The sequence below is a fragment of the Pelophylax lessonae genome, assembly GCF_965119305.1.
Source record: "Pelophylax lessonae genome assembly, chromosome: 3".
Taxonomy (NCBI): domain Eukaryota; kingdom Metazoa; phylum Chordata; class Amphibia; order Anura; family Ranidae; genus Pelophylax; species Pelophylax lessonae.
In genome coordinates, this window is record NC_138770.1 from 526,558,428 (window position 1) to 526,575,889 (window position 17,462).

The 17,462-nt window shown below is 41.8% G+C and overlaps 1 protein-coding gene across 1 annotated transcript in view; it reads left to right on the forward strand.

The window, feature by feature from the left end:
• Positions 1 to 3,841: 3,841 nt before the first annotated feature.
• The window catches only part of OPRM1 (opioid receptor mu 1), a 180,890-nt gene continuing 167,269 nt past the window's right edge, over positions 3,842 to 17,462 (forward strand). The window contains exon 1 of the mRNA XM_082250013.1: positions 3,842 to 4,240. Coding sequence (XP_082106139.1) covers positions 3,954 to 4,240 — 287 coding nt within the window. The 5' untranslated portion in view covers positions 3,842 to 3,953. The remainder of the gene's footprint in view (positions 4,241 to 17,462) is intronic.

A 17,462-nucleotide genomic window follows, 5' to 3' on the forward strand; every position in this document is an offset into this window, starting at 1 on the left:
CAAGGCCGAGTGTTAGTTTTACGAAAATTAGTTTGAATGCTTTTTTTGTATATTGTTTACTATACATTGATCATTATTGTTCAATCAGTCAGTGGACTGATTGAAAAAAACCTGACAAATTCCCCCCATCGACAAGGTTAGGTGGGTGGAGGAATCTGTATTCTGACAGCCTTGACTCCTCCATTGTAAGAATACAATGATCAGCGCTTCAGCAAAATGGCTGCAATGCAAATCGAAGGAAAATGTTCCAAGCAGCTAGTTTGAGAGAAGTCGATTATATGAACCGTCTGAATTTTCAATTCATCAAAGGACAGCTTAAAGAGTAACAAAAAACACATTCCCCTCTGGGTAATCTCTGTACTATGCAGGGATTTTAACAAATGTTGTAGCAGATTCCTACCTCCTGTTATTTTGAAAAAAATCAGCTGCTGTACTTGCAGGGCTCTAATGAGGGAAAATGCAGGATCTGCATCCCTTTAGAAGTGAATAACCCTTTAGGAGTATCTCACCAAAAGTGAAATTTTTGTTTTAGGGGATGCCCACAATCTTATTTTAGTGCAGACGTCTGAGAAAATCAGTAAGCCAATCACACAAACACGAAATTACATTTCTGGGGGGTGTTTTATACACCAACTGTGTGCAGAACACCTCTAGGTTGCCATATTGGATTGCATTTTACAGAAAATTACAGTACTGTAGATTAAAAAGGAAAGGTCTTTTTTTTAATAACATTAAATTACTATACAAGACGTAATTGTATATGCTATATTATTTTTTTCCCAAGAAAGTGGAGTTACCCTTTAAGTAGGCAAAAAAGGACATCTGACTTGACTTTGACTTTCCAGATATGCATACTTCTTCTCAGTCAGTAACTCAAACATTACAGAATCCACCAAGGGGACTAGCATCACTAGAAGTGGTTTAGCAATGGCTGCCCACATGTATTTCTTTTAACCGCTTGCCAACCAGCCGCCTTAGTTTTATGGTGGCAGGTCGGCTCTTTCCCACGAAACGACATACCTGTATGTTGCTTCACGAGATCGCTAATGGGGGAGTACGCATGTGCCAATTGGCCATAGGTGGAGCCAATCAGCGGGTCCTGCAGCCTCAATCTCCCCCAGGCACCCACGATCTTTCTCTGTGGAGACAGAATGGCGGTCTGCCGCTGTAAACACGGTAGACCGCTGTTCTGTCAATTATGAACACAGGGATCCTGTGTTCCTCCTATTTAGGAACATAGGTCTCTGTGTTCATTCAGCAAGTCAATCCCCCACACAGTTAGAAAACATCCCCTAGGGACATTATATTTCAAGAAAAAAAGTGTTGCGTTACCCTTACATTACTAATTTGAATCGTGTGCTAATAAATAGTGAACATGATCAATATTAATTTCAAAACATAATAAAGGGACACATTTAACACTTTGATCGCCCCTGGTGTTAACTCCTTCCCTGCCAGTGTCATTTGTACAGTAACAGTGCATATGTTTAGCACTGATTACTGTAGTGATGTCACTGGTCCTCCCAAAAGTGTCAAAAATGTCAGTCAGGTGTGTGATCTGTCCGCCACAATGTCGCGGTGCCCGCTAAAAATTGCTAATCGCCGCCATTACTAGTAAAAAAACAAATAGATAAACAAAAATGACATAAATCTTTCCCCTAGTTTGTAGAAGCGATAACTTTTGCGCACACCAATCAATTATACACTTATTGGTATTTTTGTTTTGCCAAAAACAATGTAAAATGATGAAAAAATTTGATTTTTTTTTATTGGGAATGTTGTATAGCAGAAAGTAAAAAATATTGTTTTTTTTTTTTTCAGAATTGTCGCTCTTTTTTTTGTTTATAGCACAAAAAATAAAAATCACAGTGGTGATCAATTAAAAAAGGACATAAAATGTATTTGGGTACAGCGTCGCATGACTGCACAATTCTCAGTTAAAGTAATGCAGTGCCGCATCGCAAAAAATGGCCTGGTCATTAATGCAGATCTACGTCGGCAGTCAGCCCCTCACAGGCAAAGCGACGTTGGTCTACGTCGCTAGCCTGCGAGGGTCTAGGGAGCGAGCGCGCGCCGCCGGAGGCGCGCTCCCGCTCCCGCGCGGTCACGCACCCCCCCGCGCATGTGAATGGCGGACCTGATGTCCGCCGGTCACTCTGCGATCGTCGGGGGAGAGGGAGAAAGTCAGGCGGCTTGTGTAAACAAGCTGCCTGTCATTCTCCCCTGTGTATGAAGGATGATCAGACGGTTCTACTATGTAGAACCGTTGATCACTGTTCATACATCAGAAGCCACAGCCAATCACAGTAGAAAGCACGCCCCTAGGGACACACATAGCCCCTCCCTTTCAAAAAAAGTTAACCCCTTCACTGCCAGTGTCATTTTTACAGTAACAGTGCATATGTATAGCACTGATTACTATAGAAATGTCACTGGTAACCCCAAAAGTGTCAAAAATGTCAGTCAAGGGTCCGATCTGTCCGCCGCAATGTCACAGTACTGCAAAAAAAATCGCAGATCGCCGCCATTACGCGTTAAAAAAAAAACAACAAAAATGACAAAAATCTAGTAAACGAGATAACTTTTGCGCAAACCAATCAAAATACGCTTTTTGCGATTTTTTTTTACCAAACATAGGTAGCATAAAACAAATTGGCCGAAAATGTTAAAAAATTTAGATTTTTACATTTTTTTGGGGGGGAATTTCATATAAAAAAATGTGAAAAATATTGCTATTTTTGCAAAATTTACACTCTTTTTTTGTTTATAGCGCATGATCAAAAAATCGCACAGGTGATCAAATACCACCAAAAGAAAGCTCTGTTTGTGGGAAAAAAAGGACGCCAAATTTGTTTAGATGCAGCGTCGCACGACCGCGCAATTGTCCGTTAAAGTCACGCAGTGCCGAATCGCAAAATACCCCCTGGTCAGGAAGTGGTTAAGGGGGTCCAGAAGTCATTAAAAATCATCAATAAATGGACACACGTGTAAGTATTTAATATTTCAGAATTGTTTTTTTTCTGTATTCCTATTCCATTGCAAATGTGAAATTTAAATTATAGATTTTTTTTTCATTAGCCTGCAATTAAAGTAGCTAGTAGTGTTCTATTTCTTTCAGTATTGAGAAATGTGGTACTGTGGGGAAGTAACGGTGCGGAAAAGCTACGCTTTCCATTTGATGCTTATAATGTGTGCAGTGGGAATGAACGAACGCTTGTTTCCCTGAGTCCCCTTCAGCTCTCTACTCCAGTCATGATAGCCAAGGTAAATGAAACGCTGTGTATGCAGGGAGAGCTGACAACCTTATCTCTGCATTACATGGGCTTCCACAAGGTTTATTGATCGGAAGCTTACTGCCACCCTGGCAGCTGTTACACTAACATGACTAGAGGATTGAGGTATTTAATATCTGTTGCTCAGATGATCAGAGTCAGGAGATTGTGCACATCTGTCAGGGTCATAGAAAACACTGATACTGTATGATATTAGGTGAACTGCATTGGTCCAAGGTTATCATTGATTTTTTTTTTTTTGCCACTGAGCATAATAAAAGTGCCAACTAGCCTTACCAACATGATCCTGTACATACAGGATGGCAAAGCATATGAGAGATGCTCAGGAAGATTTGTGATTATCAGTTGAAATAGAATGCATTAGGTAGCAGCTAGTGGACATGTCAAGCCATGGACACTAAACGTAGCTATAGAGAACACACTATTGAGCTTTAAAGCTGCAACCAGAGCATAGGCTTGTTTCCTCTTCTCTGTCATTGCCTAGTTACTTGCAGGCTGAAAGGTTTCTCTCTGTGACTGTAAAGAGGAGGGGGAGAGGAGAAGGGGGAAGTAGCAAAAGAGGAGGAGGAAGATGTGAGAGAGACTGAAGGGATTGTGGATACATACAGCAGTCACATCCTAGCCTGTCTTACCTCTGAAGTATCGCTTGCTACTGTCAAAATGGACATTACCTTGAACAGCTCCTTGCCACCTGCTGACAGTCAGCTCAACACCACCACAGGCGCTCTAGGTGTTAATGCCACCCTGCCTGCCATGAGATGTCCATTTGGTGTCTTGGGGAACATGACCAGACTGGATGGGAACCAGTCCTTTCTATGTAATGGACGAGACATTCCCCCTGAGGACACCAACTCCATCATCATAGCAATCATCATCACTGCTCTCTACTCCATGATTTGTGTGGTTGGGCTCTTTGGAAACGTTCTGGTCATGTATGTCATTGTCAGGTAAGCAGATTGATGACCCCCCCTCCCTTGGCCATCAGCATGCCTGCCCTCCTTCATCACCTCAAAACATTTCAGCTGGTACCTTGCACTCTGGGCAACTTTAAACCTCACTGTTTCCTTCTCATACCCCTCCAAGTAATTAGCAGTTGTTAGTAATATTTGGCATGTGGAGAGTTGAAGAACGAGAAGCCAGAAGTCAATAAAGTAGACGATAAGAACACCATGTGGGCATGAACCCAGTGTGGGCATGGTGGGGTTGTGTGATCTAAAGAAGAGTTGATAGAGCTGGTAAGCTAGGGGGGTGGCAGCAAAAGAGTTAAGTGATAGGAGGAGAATTATTATGAGGCAGTGAGGTGTAGAGGAGTGATATTTGGAAGGAGAAATGAAGCGTTCGCTAGAAAGAAGTGTTAGTGAAGGGTTCACTGAAAGAAATGATAGAAGTGAGAAATTCAGGTTAAGTGACTTATAATTAGGAATGAGTAAAGCTAGAGAAGGCACCGTTTCTGTCAGCTTGATCTAATCACCTATTGCCATGGAGTATAAGCTTATTAACTTGTGTAAAGGGAAGAGAATAAATTAGCTTTTATTGATTATGCGCACAAAAAAGACCAGACGCAATCATGATGTGCATTATTTGCCACTACATTACCTTCCTTCATTTAGGGCATAGTGATTTGACCTAGACATGCCAGGTTGCAGCTTGGCAGACATGGGTTGAGATACTCATACAGAAGACTCCTGTCTCCTCTCTTCACCTCTGTACATGTAAACTCAGAAATGACTATGTGTTTCTACTTTGATATTGCTTGCGTGAGGTTGGTCAATAAGCACTGTGCTGGTTGAGGAAAAGGAAATGTACAGAGAGACTAAATTAACCTCCTGCTGATCACATAACCAACACAAGACAGTGACTTATGGGGACATGACAAGGAGCCTGAAATTGCCTGGAATTGTCTGAGGCTACGTTTTTTTTTTTTTTTTTCGCGTCAGATATAATGGTAGTAAAGACAAGGACATAATACACAGCAGACCCCCCCCCAGAGGGAGAACAGGAGGAATGGCTTATGATTGATAACCTGCAATACACACTCTCTTCCTCAACCATGTCAGTCTTTCTAAGCAAGCATTAATCGCTTCTTGCAACCCTTAATTTGACTAACTGGTCTGGCTTAATTATGTTTAAAGGGCTGGAAAATGACTTCTTATCTAATCAACAAACATTGCCCATACACTATCAATGTATATAATTTCAAGTATTAACAAAATTAAATGTATATGCAAACCTAGTAGTGGTTATTCCTTTAATTATAATTAATATTGAATCCTTAAGAGAAATATCGATGTTCCAAATGCAGTACATCTAGATCAATTCTGTTTTACCCTTCTAGTAAGCCTGTTTTTTTTGTTTTTTTTTTTACACTGCTCTTAATGTCCAGCTCATTATTTTTCTTTTTTTCTTTTAAAGCGGGTCTGTTTACAGAAAAACCTGAAGTTGGGTCAGGTATCCCCAAACTGTGTTTCGTATATAAGGGGGAACCTCCACCCAAAACTAGTATTTTAGTTTTGCATGTATACTGGCAAGTTGAATAACACTTCTGAATCGTATATCTCTTGGGAACTCCAGTGGCATGACATTACAAACCACTGCTATGGTCCAGCCAAAGGATGGTGTCTTCTCCGAAGGATTCTACTTACTATCAAATAGAGAGATGTTATAGGATAAAAAAGCAACACGTTTGTTATGGTAAGGGACGTATAAAAATTACTATGGGCAAACCTCTGAGAGATGTAAGAATCTGGTGGTTCAACACACTGGTACCCATCAAAAACTGAAATAGAACTTTTGGGTGGATATAGCCTTTCGAATTGTGAGTGTAGGTGGAGCTACCCTTAATGAAACCAGTTTGCTTATTAAAAAAAGTGGTACAAAAAGAATAATAATAGCAATAGCAATCATCCAAACATTATTTTTTTTTATCTAACCACTCTAAGCTACTATTAGAAGTTATTAGGTTGGATGCTAAGAGTAATAGGAAAGCATCGGTAGTAGTTAGTGAATTGCTTGATACTAATGAACTGATTTCCAAAGCCTGAAAATCATGGACTGGGCTGTCAATGTTTAAAGCAGTATTAAACCCAAAACCAAAAATGTAATATATTGCAGCTTACCAATCATTAGATGTAGTGGCTGCATTCATTTTCTTTTTAGGGTTAGTTCCCTCTGTTTTTACCTAGTTATCTGGCCAGTACCACACCCCCTGTATTAGACTACCCCCACTCTGGATGAAGGAGCAAAGGGGGCATCTTTGGACAGCAGCATTGTCAGTCTGGGAGGAGTGTTAGATAAACTAGTGGATTTAAATATACCAACAAATCAAAGCCAAACTCCAGCTCACACCTTACTATCACTTAGGGCAAACTTTTTTTTTTTTTTCCTTTTGGTAAAATGTTTCACATTAAATAAAAGCTGACCATTATAAGCACCCCATAAGTGGCAAATGCTTTGTTTCAACTCTCTAAGTGCTACATCTGCAGGAGAGCTTGTTCTGTTGAAAAACAGATTTGCTGGCAGGATCACCAGGTGAAAATAAAGAAAAAAAAAAAGGAAAAAAGCCAAAACAAAAGAAAACGAATGTAGCCATCACATCTAAGAACTGGTAAGCTACAATATAATAAATATTTGCTTTTGGGTTTAATAAGTCCTTACTCTATTATTAATGGATGTGTAACAATAATGAATGCTTCTATTCACACGTGAAAACTCATGAATACTTTATTTATGCATACAGACCTATGTGTAAAAGGCCACAAAAGATATTGTGTTATTTATCTCATGAAAAATCTTGAATCCGAAAAAAAATTTAAAATGATGCTGTTCTTAGAGTTACCAACCTAAAAGTGGAGCTCCACCTGTTGGCACCCTCCTGCCACATTTGCCACTTTTTTCAGAGGGGGGGCGGTTACCTGATATTGGCAAGTACCCGCTCCCACTTCCGGCTCAGTTCGAAAGTCAGGCCCCCCCTTCTGCCCCTGCTGTCATCCGGGACACATCACAGGTCCCAGAATACTACAGGACCATTCACGAGGCTTAGCCGGACTCTCACATGCGCAGTAGGCAATCAGCTGTGAAGCCGCAAGGCTTTACTTTCTCTTCCTTTTACTTGTTATGCCGGTGTTCTGCGGAAAACAACAACTTGCCAAGAAGTGCAACCACACCACTTCTGGTGACTCTACAACAGGAATAATTGGAGATTTTAAATCACTTGGCGGCAGCGTATACACTCCGGTACACACTATAATAAGTGGACATTTTTAGTCCACCCGCTACTAACCAACAACATGGCCACATCAAAGGTGGCGACAAATAGCGGGCGGACTAACAATGTCCACTCATTATAGCGTGTACTGGAGTGTATAGGCCGACGCTGTTCTGTGAAAACACAAAGTGTACGAAATTAGCAAGTCTTCCTGGTGTAGAGTCAATGGAAGTGAAGTGGTTGGAATTCTTGGCAAGTTGGACTTTTCGGCAGAACATCAGTGCCTGCACCCAAAGCTGATTGAAGAATCGGCTCAGGTGAGGACATCGCTGGATCCCTGTACAGGTTTGTGTCCTTATATTAAAAGTCAGCAGCTATAGTATTTGTAGTGTATTTGTAACTGATGACTTCATTTTTTTTTTTGGAGGGGGGAGCCTGGAGCTCCTCTTCAATTAAAGCAACCTAGTAAAAAAAGAGGACAAATGTTTATCTTTCTGGCAGCCCATGTGGTATAAATCCTTGCCAATCCCTGGCTGCTGTGGGTCTTCTACTTCCAGGTGTGCACGCTTTTTCCCCCACCGGCTTGTGCATCCTGAAGTGATGTAGAAGCTGGCAGGAGGACTTCCAGTGTAGGGTGTCAATTATTAACCCCTGAATGTGCAGGATTCCTGCAGCAGCTGGGGATCAGCTTTACGGCAGAGTTTTTACACATGCTAATCTCCACTAATTTAATTTCGAGTTTAACTGCTTAAAGGGTAAGTATACATCCATAACTTTTACAGAGTTACTTTAGAGAAAGTAAGTTTTCTAATGGTCACTTTTAGGCAAATCTCTTTCAGGCAATCTTGCTTGTCTTTTTTATTTTTTTCAAAAACGAAAATATCCATCAAAAGCTATTTTGTACATGTTACCAGTGTATACAGATTTTCCTAGCTACTTGTTGTCAGAATTTTTAAGAGATAATTGACATCACCTGGTGTAATCTATTTTTTTTTTTTTTTTAAAGGAGTGTAGTTAAATCAGGAACTGACTGCAAATTTGTCCCGTTTTTTTTTTTTTTTTTTGTTTACTTGTTTAATCATAATTTCTTTCTTTTATTTTTTTTTTTTTTCCACCAATCTACTTTTCAGCATGTTTTTACACTGTGTTTTCAAATTCTTTAAAATAGATTAAAAAAAAAAAAAAATTGAGCACATTGGGCAACATGAGCAAAATAGAAAGCATTTTTTCCACTTCAGTAGACCCCTATATGATTAGGATCAAACCAAATTACTAAAAAAAAAAAAAAAAAAAGAAAGAAGAAAACATGTTTTGACCACAACAGGAAAGAAAAATCTCTAGAATTCCATTTAGCACAGTGGATGTGTAAAGACTGCCATCTATAGGGACACTGGATTTCCAAATGTTATTGGCAGCAGAACAGAAAACAACAGAAGCAACACACAACACACATTTGTGGTATGAGAAATGAGCAAACAACATGCAGTAGCTGATTTCTGTACTTGGAACATTACTCTTCAAAACAGAACGCTCTAAGGGAAACAGAGGATTTAATATTCCAAAATAACACCCAGATTAAGAGGAAGTATTCCCACTTGGTTCTTCTCCTTATGATTCAAATTTGTGGAACAATCTATTAAAAAATAGCAATGCTGGCATTGTTAGATTACATAGCACACTCCGTTTACTTGTAATGCGTGCATTGAACAGCTCTTAACCTGTCTATTGAACCTTTCCTTTAGAATGATTACAGGATCGCTGCTAAATGATGAACTGTACGCATGAAAGGAACAGAATTTTTTTCTACCTATTTATCAAGATGATTCCTGGTTTTATACAAACTTTGCTGTCCGTATAGCCCAACATTGCTAGCTGCTCTGTTGCTGTCTATATAGATTATCATTCAACCTACATCAGTATGCGTGGTGACCAACACATTATCACTGTCCCTCCTTTGAAGGGATTGTCTCTCCTCAGAACCTAATCCTTCTGTCACTCTTAATGTTTTCAATTTTCCCCCTTTTGTCTAATATATAGACCTCTATAGGTTGCACAATTTATCTACCAAAAGTGTTATATTACAGGAAAGCTTTGATCAAGCCTATACAACGTGAACATTGTTGCCTTTGTTACTTTGAAAAGCAAGTATAAAAGTTATTAAACCCACAACCATAAAATCAGTCTTTATATGTAGTAAAGCATGCTTGTTATACTCACTGTGGAACCTAAGGGGTTAATCCTCTGCCTTGTGTAAAAAGGCTGTTCTATCCTGCCTCCTCTGATCATCCCCTTCTTCCACAGTCCCCAATCCATCTACTGATATTACAGAGCCTTGGGGACACTGCACATGCTCAGTTTGGTACGTATTGCTAGAGAGTTTTTTTTTTTTTTAAGGGTGCATGTGATCAGCATAGGGCCAATCAGCACTGTCCAGACAGAGGGTCAGGAGTCATGCAGTCTCAAAGGACAGTCAGAGGAGAATAAAAACCCTCCCTACTAGCCTTAAGCAGACACTGATAAAAGTCACAAGACTGCTATATACTGCTGATGAGAAAAGATAGTTTACTAAAATAATTGCATTTCCATGTTCTGTGTACTGTGGGGGGACCAGATATAGTGAATGCAGGCTCCTGGGTTCAGTAACACTTTAATTCTAGGCAGATACTGTAAACAAATGAATTAGGTCTTTAATCACAATACATCAATAATCCAACTAAAGCCTCCTGTATGACTAAAAAAAGTATCAAATCCAGTTACTATGGGATGTGCAAACCTTAGAAGTTAAAAAAAATGTCCTTTCTTGATTAAACCAAATACTCCTTTATTTGTGCCTTCAATGCTCCCCCTCACACGTCCTGTAGCTCACAATGGGAGGTTTTCAGTAGCAGAGACAGTGCTGTCAATTCAGAAAGCAGGCAGGACTATGTGTGGCCAGTTTCTGATTGACAGGCTACAAGCATGTATATCAGCAGTGACAATTCATGCACAGCCTACGTGAGAATGGCAACTCTGCTCTAAATTCAGGAGCAGTGCCGTGTCATTGTCACATCATCACAGGAAGCTGCATCAGATCAATTTCACTGGCAGCATCAACAGGTATTTATGGGATTTCGCAGGGGATCTATGAAATCACTGAAAGTGCACATGCACTTATAAATACAATGTTGCAATACATTATTTTTAATGGGAGGCCATAGTTATACTTTAAATGCATTTTTAAATGTAAGCAATAGAAGTACCCAAATATGATCTGGTTTCAGTCTCCTGCAGTCCTTATACAACAAAGCTCCAGTGTGAGAGAAAGAAGCAGCACAAGGAATATGCTGATATAAAAAAAAAGAGGAGAGACAAAGAGATGAGTTAATTACTGTGCTGCTTCTCTTTTCACTGTCCACTCATCGGCAGAGATGGGTTTAGTACAAACTGGGCTCAGAAGGTTGAATGATGCCGGACATCTGGTGATGGAAATAAGTACTGCAGGGGAAAGCTCCAGGTTGAAAGTGAATATTGCAACAAGTTTTTTTTTATCTTTTAATGGACTATTCTTTTTTATCTTGTAATTTTTGGTTGGAGTTCTGTTTTATTCCCTCATAGTTTGGATAGCTACGGGAAGCCAGGGCTGTGTCATTTGTCTACATACTTGGTGCTAAATGGTGTCCCTCTTTCTCATCTCAGCAAAGTGCATGCATATATTATATGGATTCCCTGTGCTGCTTGGTTTCTCATGTTACTTATGCTTGGTTTGGTCACAATTAACCACTTTACCACCGGAGGATTTTGCTGTCTTACGTCTGGGCCACTTTTTGCGGTTCGGCACCGTGCGACTTTAACTAACAATTGCGCGGTCATGCAATGCCGTACCCAAACGAAATTTACATCCTTTTTTTCCCCACAAACAGAGATTTCTTTTGGTGGTATTTGATCACCTGTGCGATTTTGACTTTTTGCGCTATAAACAAAAAAGAAGCGACAATTTTGAAAAAATAACAATATTTTTCACATTTTTTTATATGGAATTCCCCCCCAAAAAATGTAAAAATCAAAATTTTCTATCATTTTAGGCTAATTTGTTTTCTGTTACATATTTTTGGTAAAGAAAATCGCAATAAGCGTATTTTGATTGGTTTGCGCAAAAGTTATTGCGTTTACTAACTAAGGGAAAGATTTCTGTCGTTTTTGGTGTTTTTTTTTAATGCGTAATGGTTTTTTTTTGCGAGACTGCGACATTGCGGCAGACAGATCGGACCCTTGACTGACATTTTTGACACTTTTGGGGTTACCAGTGACATTACTACAGTAATCAGTGCTATAAATATGCACTGTTACTGTAAAAATTACACTGGCAGGGAAGGGGTTAATTTTATTGGCGAGGGAGGGGTTAATGTATGTCTGGTGCTTACTGACATGTGTGGGGGGAGGTGACTATGTGACACAAGGACAGATTGCAGGTTCAGCTATGCTGAACCCTGCAATCTGACCCTGCCTGTCACTTAGGAGATCCGCCCGCTTTGTTTACACAAGCGGGCGGATCTCCAGACTCGATTCCCCGACGATCGGGGAAGAGCAGCTGCGATCGCCGCTGCTCCTCCCCTGGCCCGACTCCCGCTGTGACTGAATACAGCGGGAGCGAGCCTCCGGCGGCTCGCGCGTGCCGCCGAGAAGGGGGAGTGTCTGGCGACATAGGTCTACGTCGCCAGACGATAACGAACCACTTTGCCGCAGTAGAGCTCTAATGAGCAGCGGTAAAGTGGTTAAGCAATTGACTAAGCAAAGGAGCAATACTGTATTTCTTTCTTTCTTTCAACAAAGTGAAATTGGATTTTCTATTTTTAACAAACAATAGGAATGATTATGATTATTGCCCATGAATGTATTAATGGAGTAAAGCTGGCCATACATGGATCAAAGTTTGGCCAGTTCAACAGAGACCGGCCACATTTTGATCTATGTATGGACAGGCTGATTGTACCCAAGGCGATCCATCAATCGAATTTGGTGCAACCAGCCTGTCAAAATTTGTACATGTGATTACTGCTAGCGACTATAGCTGCTAGCAGTAATTGTGTTCTGCCAGCCAGGAAGGCTTCCCGTGTTCCCCCATCAACAGAATGTGCACTGTGCAATGTGAATGTACAATCAGCACTGTGGGAGGTGCTCTGACTGGGTTGATAGGGGAATTATGTGATTTTCTCTACTTCCACCAGCAGTGGAAAGAAAGAAAACTGAATCAGCTATGGGCTGCTTACGTTTTCTTATTAGATCTGCCATCCCCCACTGTAAAAATTAATTGAAAAATATGCATGTAAGGTAAAAGTGAACCTCCATCTTCTGCATTGCACAGTATGACCTCATTGTCCTTCTGGTGGTATTCCTGGGGAACAGTGAGTACCTCAAATCTCTGGAGAAGGTACTCCAACTCAGGGGAAGAATGTTCTTGTCTTGTGAGATTTTGAATCCACATTGTTCTAGGTTCCCAGGATGGAAGGAGCCTGACATCACCCTCACCTAGATGTCATAGGCAGATGATGGGGTAGGGTAATTATTTGTGTTTTTTTTTTTTTTTCTTACAGCCGCATTTTTCAACTATTTGTATGCTGTGATCAAATAAGCAGACTTTGCATTTTACTGCAAGGTTTACTTTAATGAACCTCGTCATATGCCTGATATAAAAGAAGAAAATGCAAATGAGGAGGGAGAAATGTCTATGAAGATGATTGTCATGCTTCTCTTGTAGGTTCGCATGAGAATATTGAACGTCATGCACCCAACAAAAAGAATCACTCTGTTACTTATTGCAAACTTTTCTATCATACTCAATGCATACGTTACAGTCCCCATAATGTTACAAATGCTGCCCATGTTAAAGTGACTGCCCATATTAATTACCATGCCGTTTTCAAGTGAGTTATAACGTTTACTGTAGACTAACAAAAAAAAAATTGGATGGAAAATATTGTTTACCGTCATGATAGGAAGGTTGGTATTATGGCCAGGATAATTGTTTTTCCATTTATTTTTATGGGTTACCATAACCTGCAGTATAGAATCATGAATCTCCAGGCATTTGCACCATACAAAGGAGCATCTCATATGTTGTGCTGTGAGAGGAAATAAGGAAGCCTATGGGGTGAATTTACTAAAAGTTGAGAGTGCAAATCAGCTGAGAAGCCAATCAGCTTCTAACTTCAGCTTATTTAATTAAGCTTTGACAAAAAACCCGGAACCTGATTGGTTTCTATACAGCACTGCACAAGATTTTGCACTGTTACGATTTAGTAAATCAACCCCTATATGTTAGCAGGTTCAGGGGGAAGGCCATGATGTCTGTACTTTCACCCCCTAAGGAAGAATTGCCTAGAAATGCATGATGCATTTCTAGGCAACTGACAGAGGAAATGTCTAGAAATGCATGAAGCGGCATTAAGGCAGCAGTCTCCATCATTCTTTCCCAACTTCTCTCTTTGTGAATCTCAGGCCAAGAATCTTCACTTCACCCCATTAATAACCTGTGTAGCATTTCTAAACTCTGGCAATGTAAGGCAGCCCTCAAATTTTTCACTCGCCTGCTCGCATTTTGCGAGTGGTAAATGATGTAGGGCGAGCTCCGGGAGCGAGAGGAGATGAATACCGGCCACCTGACGGACTGAATAATGTCAGAGCGCGGATCATCCAACTATAACAGCTTTAATTGTAATTGCCGGGCGCTCGCTGACACACACAGTCCCGCCTCCTAGCCCGGCTTCTTTGATGGACAGAACACCTGGCCAACCAGGACGTGTGACGTCTATCAAAGAAGGCGGGCTAGGAGCCGGGACTGTGTGTGTCATCGAGTGCCCGGCAATTACAAGCTGTTATAGTTGGATAATCAGCGCTCTCACACTATCCGGCCAGCAGTGGCATACTAATGGGGGTTATCTTCATGCTACACCGGTACTCGCGCCGATCATCTCTTCCCGTTAAGGCAGCTTGCTCCCTCCGTCTGTTCTGCGCTGCTCCCGGGGGCTGGAAGAAGGTGAGTGCCCAAGGATTGAGCAGCCTCCCTGTGTGACTGCATAGAATGAGCGGTGGGGCGGCAGCATATAGAGGAATTGATCTTTCCATATTCCTCCTGCAGCCGCTGGGCTGGATGCCTGATTCTCCTCTCTGCAGGCATTCAGCGCTTGCAGGGGAATATGCAAAGATCAATTCCTCTATATGCAGCTGCCCCATTCCCCTCCCTCCTATCCAACTTCTTTTTTTTGCTGGCCCCCCTAGTGCTGTATAGCCCCCCCCACCAGCCCCTTAGTGCTCTTCAGCCCCCCCCCTTCAGCCCTCCCAGTGCTCTTCAGCTCCCCCCCCTCCAGCCCTCCCAGTGCTCTTCAGCTCCCCCCCTCTCCAGCCCCCCCAGTGCTCTTCAGCCCCCCTCCAGCCCTCCCCAGTGCTCTTCAGCCCCCCCCTTCCAGCCCTCCCCAGTGCTCTTCAGCCCCCCCTCCAGCCCCTCAGTGCTCTTCAGCCCCCCCCAGTGCTCTTCAGCCCCCCCAGTGCTTTTCAGCCCCCCCTAAAGCCCCTCCCCAGTGCTCTTCAACCCCCACCCTCCAGACCCTTGATGGTCACTGATGAGGCTGCACTGATGGGCACTGAAAACGTTGTTATTAATATTTATTTTTTTAACTTCTGCATTAATGCAAAAACATTTAACAGTGTAATTTTATGAGATAATTTATGAGGGCATGTTTAGGGGCGGAATTCGGTGCGGGGCAGGGTAGGAGTTGGGTGGGGCAACTGGTGGCGAGTAACCCTTAAGGCCTGGCTAGTAGCTCAGGACTTTAAATTTTGAGCCCTGATGTAAGGCATCTACCGAACTTCACCAGCCTAAACACCATAACTCTCTTCAGTGGCCCAATTGACATACACTTGCTCCATACTGCATGACATTTTGTTCAGACTCAAGTTGGGGTACAAACTACTAGGGAAGGAATCCAAGCACATTGATCTCTTCGCTACTGGGGACATTTGTCACTTCCTCCAAGTAATTCACTCTTCAGCCAACTGGCTGCTATCCATTCAACACTTGTCTCTCTGTGTACCATTAGCGTCGACATCACCTGCAAGAGTTAATTCAGCCACGCATTCAAGTACATGTTTTTAATGTAGTTCCCCCAAGCAAATATTCCTAATCATTGGGAATCGTTACTGCAGAACTTCTTCTCACTCTACAGAATATTTAATCCCCACAGATAACACAAGCTGGTGCCGCTGTCCCTGGTGCCTCTGGTAGCCTGTCCCATTATCTGGTCCATACCTTTGGTTGCTAAGTCCAATGATATATTAAATATCTGTTTTCTCCGACCACCTCCCTATGGCTCAGGAGAGTGAAGTGGATCAATGATTTGGAGGACTTGGTACTCACTGCACAGGGAAGAAAGGAGCAGTATTCTAAAACCTGGGCCTGCTGGAATGAGTTCATTCTCTCTGACGAAGGTCAGGCTCTCAGCACCCCCCCTGCTTGATTGACGAGGTGGCTGGGCGAGGGGGTCACTCGCACGGGATGACCCTGTTTCCCCTCTTCTCTTCAATACTTCACTCTCCTTTTTTCCTTTCCTGCCTCTCCCCACCTTCGCCCTACCTCCCCCCCTTCCTCCTGGCCCCCTCCCTGCCTTTCTCAACCACCAGGAGGTTCTCCCCCTTCCTTTCCTCCGTGGGTAGTTTATCCTGTCCTCTTTGTCCCTCCCCGCCTTCACCCTCTTCGTTCCCTCTCTGGAAAGACCTGAAAAATATTTAATTTGGATATGTGCGTTTTTAAATGTATTGGCTTAGTTATTCCATATTCTCCTCTACTGTTACTTGAAGTTGCTGCTATCCATTACCCTTTGATATGGTCAGTTCCCCCGAGCTGCCTCTGCCCACACTTAGGGACTGTGATAGTTCTCTGTAGCTCTAGTACTTACTTATTGGTTTGATGCCCTTTGCGGTCAGTTTACGTCCTGTCTTATTGTGTCTAACTTGCCTACTTTGGATGTACACTTATTTTGTTCTTACGCACTTTGTATTTATTGTTCTGTTAATAAAGAATTTGAAAAAAAATATCCATTTTCTGGAACCCCAACTGAGTTTCAAGGGGTGGCTGAAGAGGAAAGTCCTTTCATGTGATGGCAGAGGTGCTCTTTACACTTCCCACAGATGGACTGATCTTTCTCTCTGAGCAGACTTCCCTTGGTATTTATAAGCCATAACAATAGGATGGTAATATGAACACCAGGGAGTATGCTACCGCAAACACTTAAACCCCTCCTAACCAGAGTGCACCAGCCATTACAGACAGTTACAAGTCAATTACAATACACAATAGCTTATAGACAAAACATCAAGTATAAGGTACAGTGAGATAGCAGCACTTTAGTAGACACCCTCCTACATGTACAGGTATTTATCACTGCTACAAGCATTCAAAAGTAGAATGATATGAAATCATGTAATGTATTTTTCACTGACACAGTCAAGACTGTTGTGCATGTGCATTGTTGTACCTATTAAGCAGGGATACGCAAACTGTGGCCTTCCAGCTGTTGCAAAACTACAAGTCGCATCACACCTTTGCCTCTGGGTTTCATGCTTGCGGCTGTCAGAGTCTTGCTATGCCTCATGGGACATGTAGTTCTGCAACATCTGGAGGGCCACAATTTGCATATCCCTGCTATAAAGCATGCACTATAGCTTTTTTACTCTTAGTGGTTTTACATGGTCACTATAATGTGATCAATGTGCACTTCATGCTATATCATTCCCACATGAAATCCAAATGCAAAATAGCTAAGAGATAAATTATATTGTCAAAAGTATTGGGACACCTTCCTTTACACGCACAATGTCATCCCAGTCTTAAGGGTTCAATATTGAGTTGGCACAATATTGATGCCGCCAGTTAGAGAGAACAGCAAGAAATGAAGTGGAACTCCAGACATTTAAATGGAGGGAAGGAGGAGGAA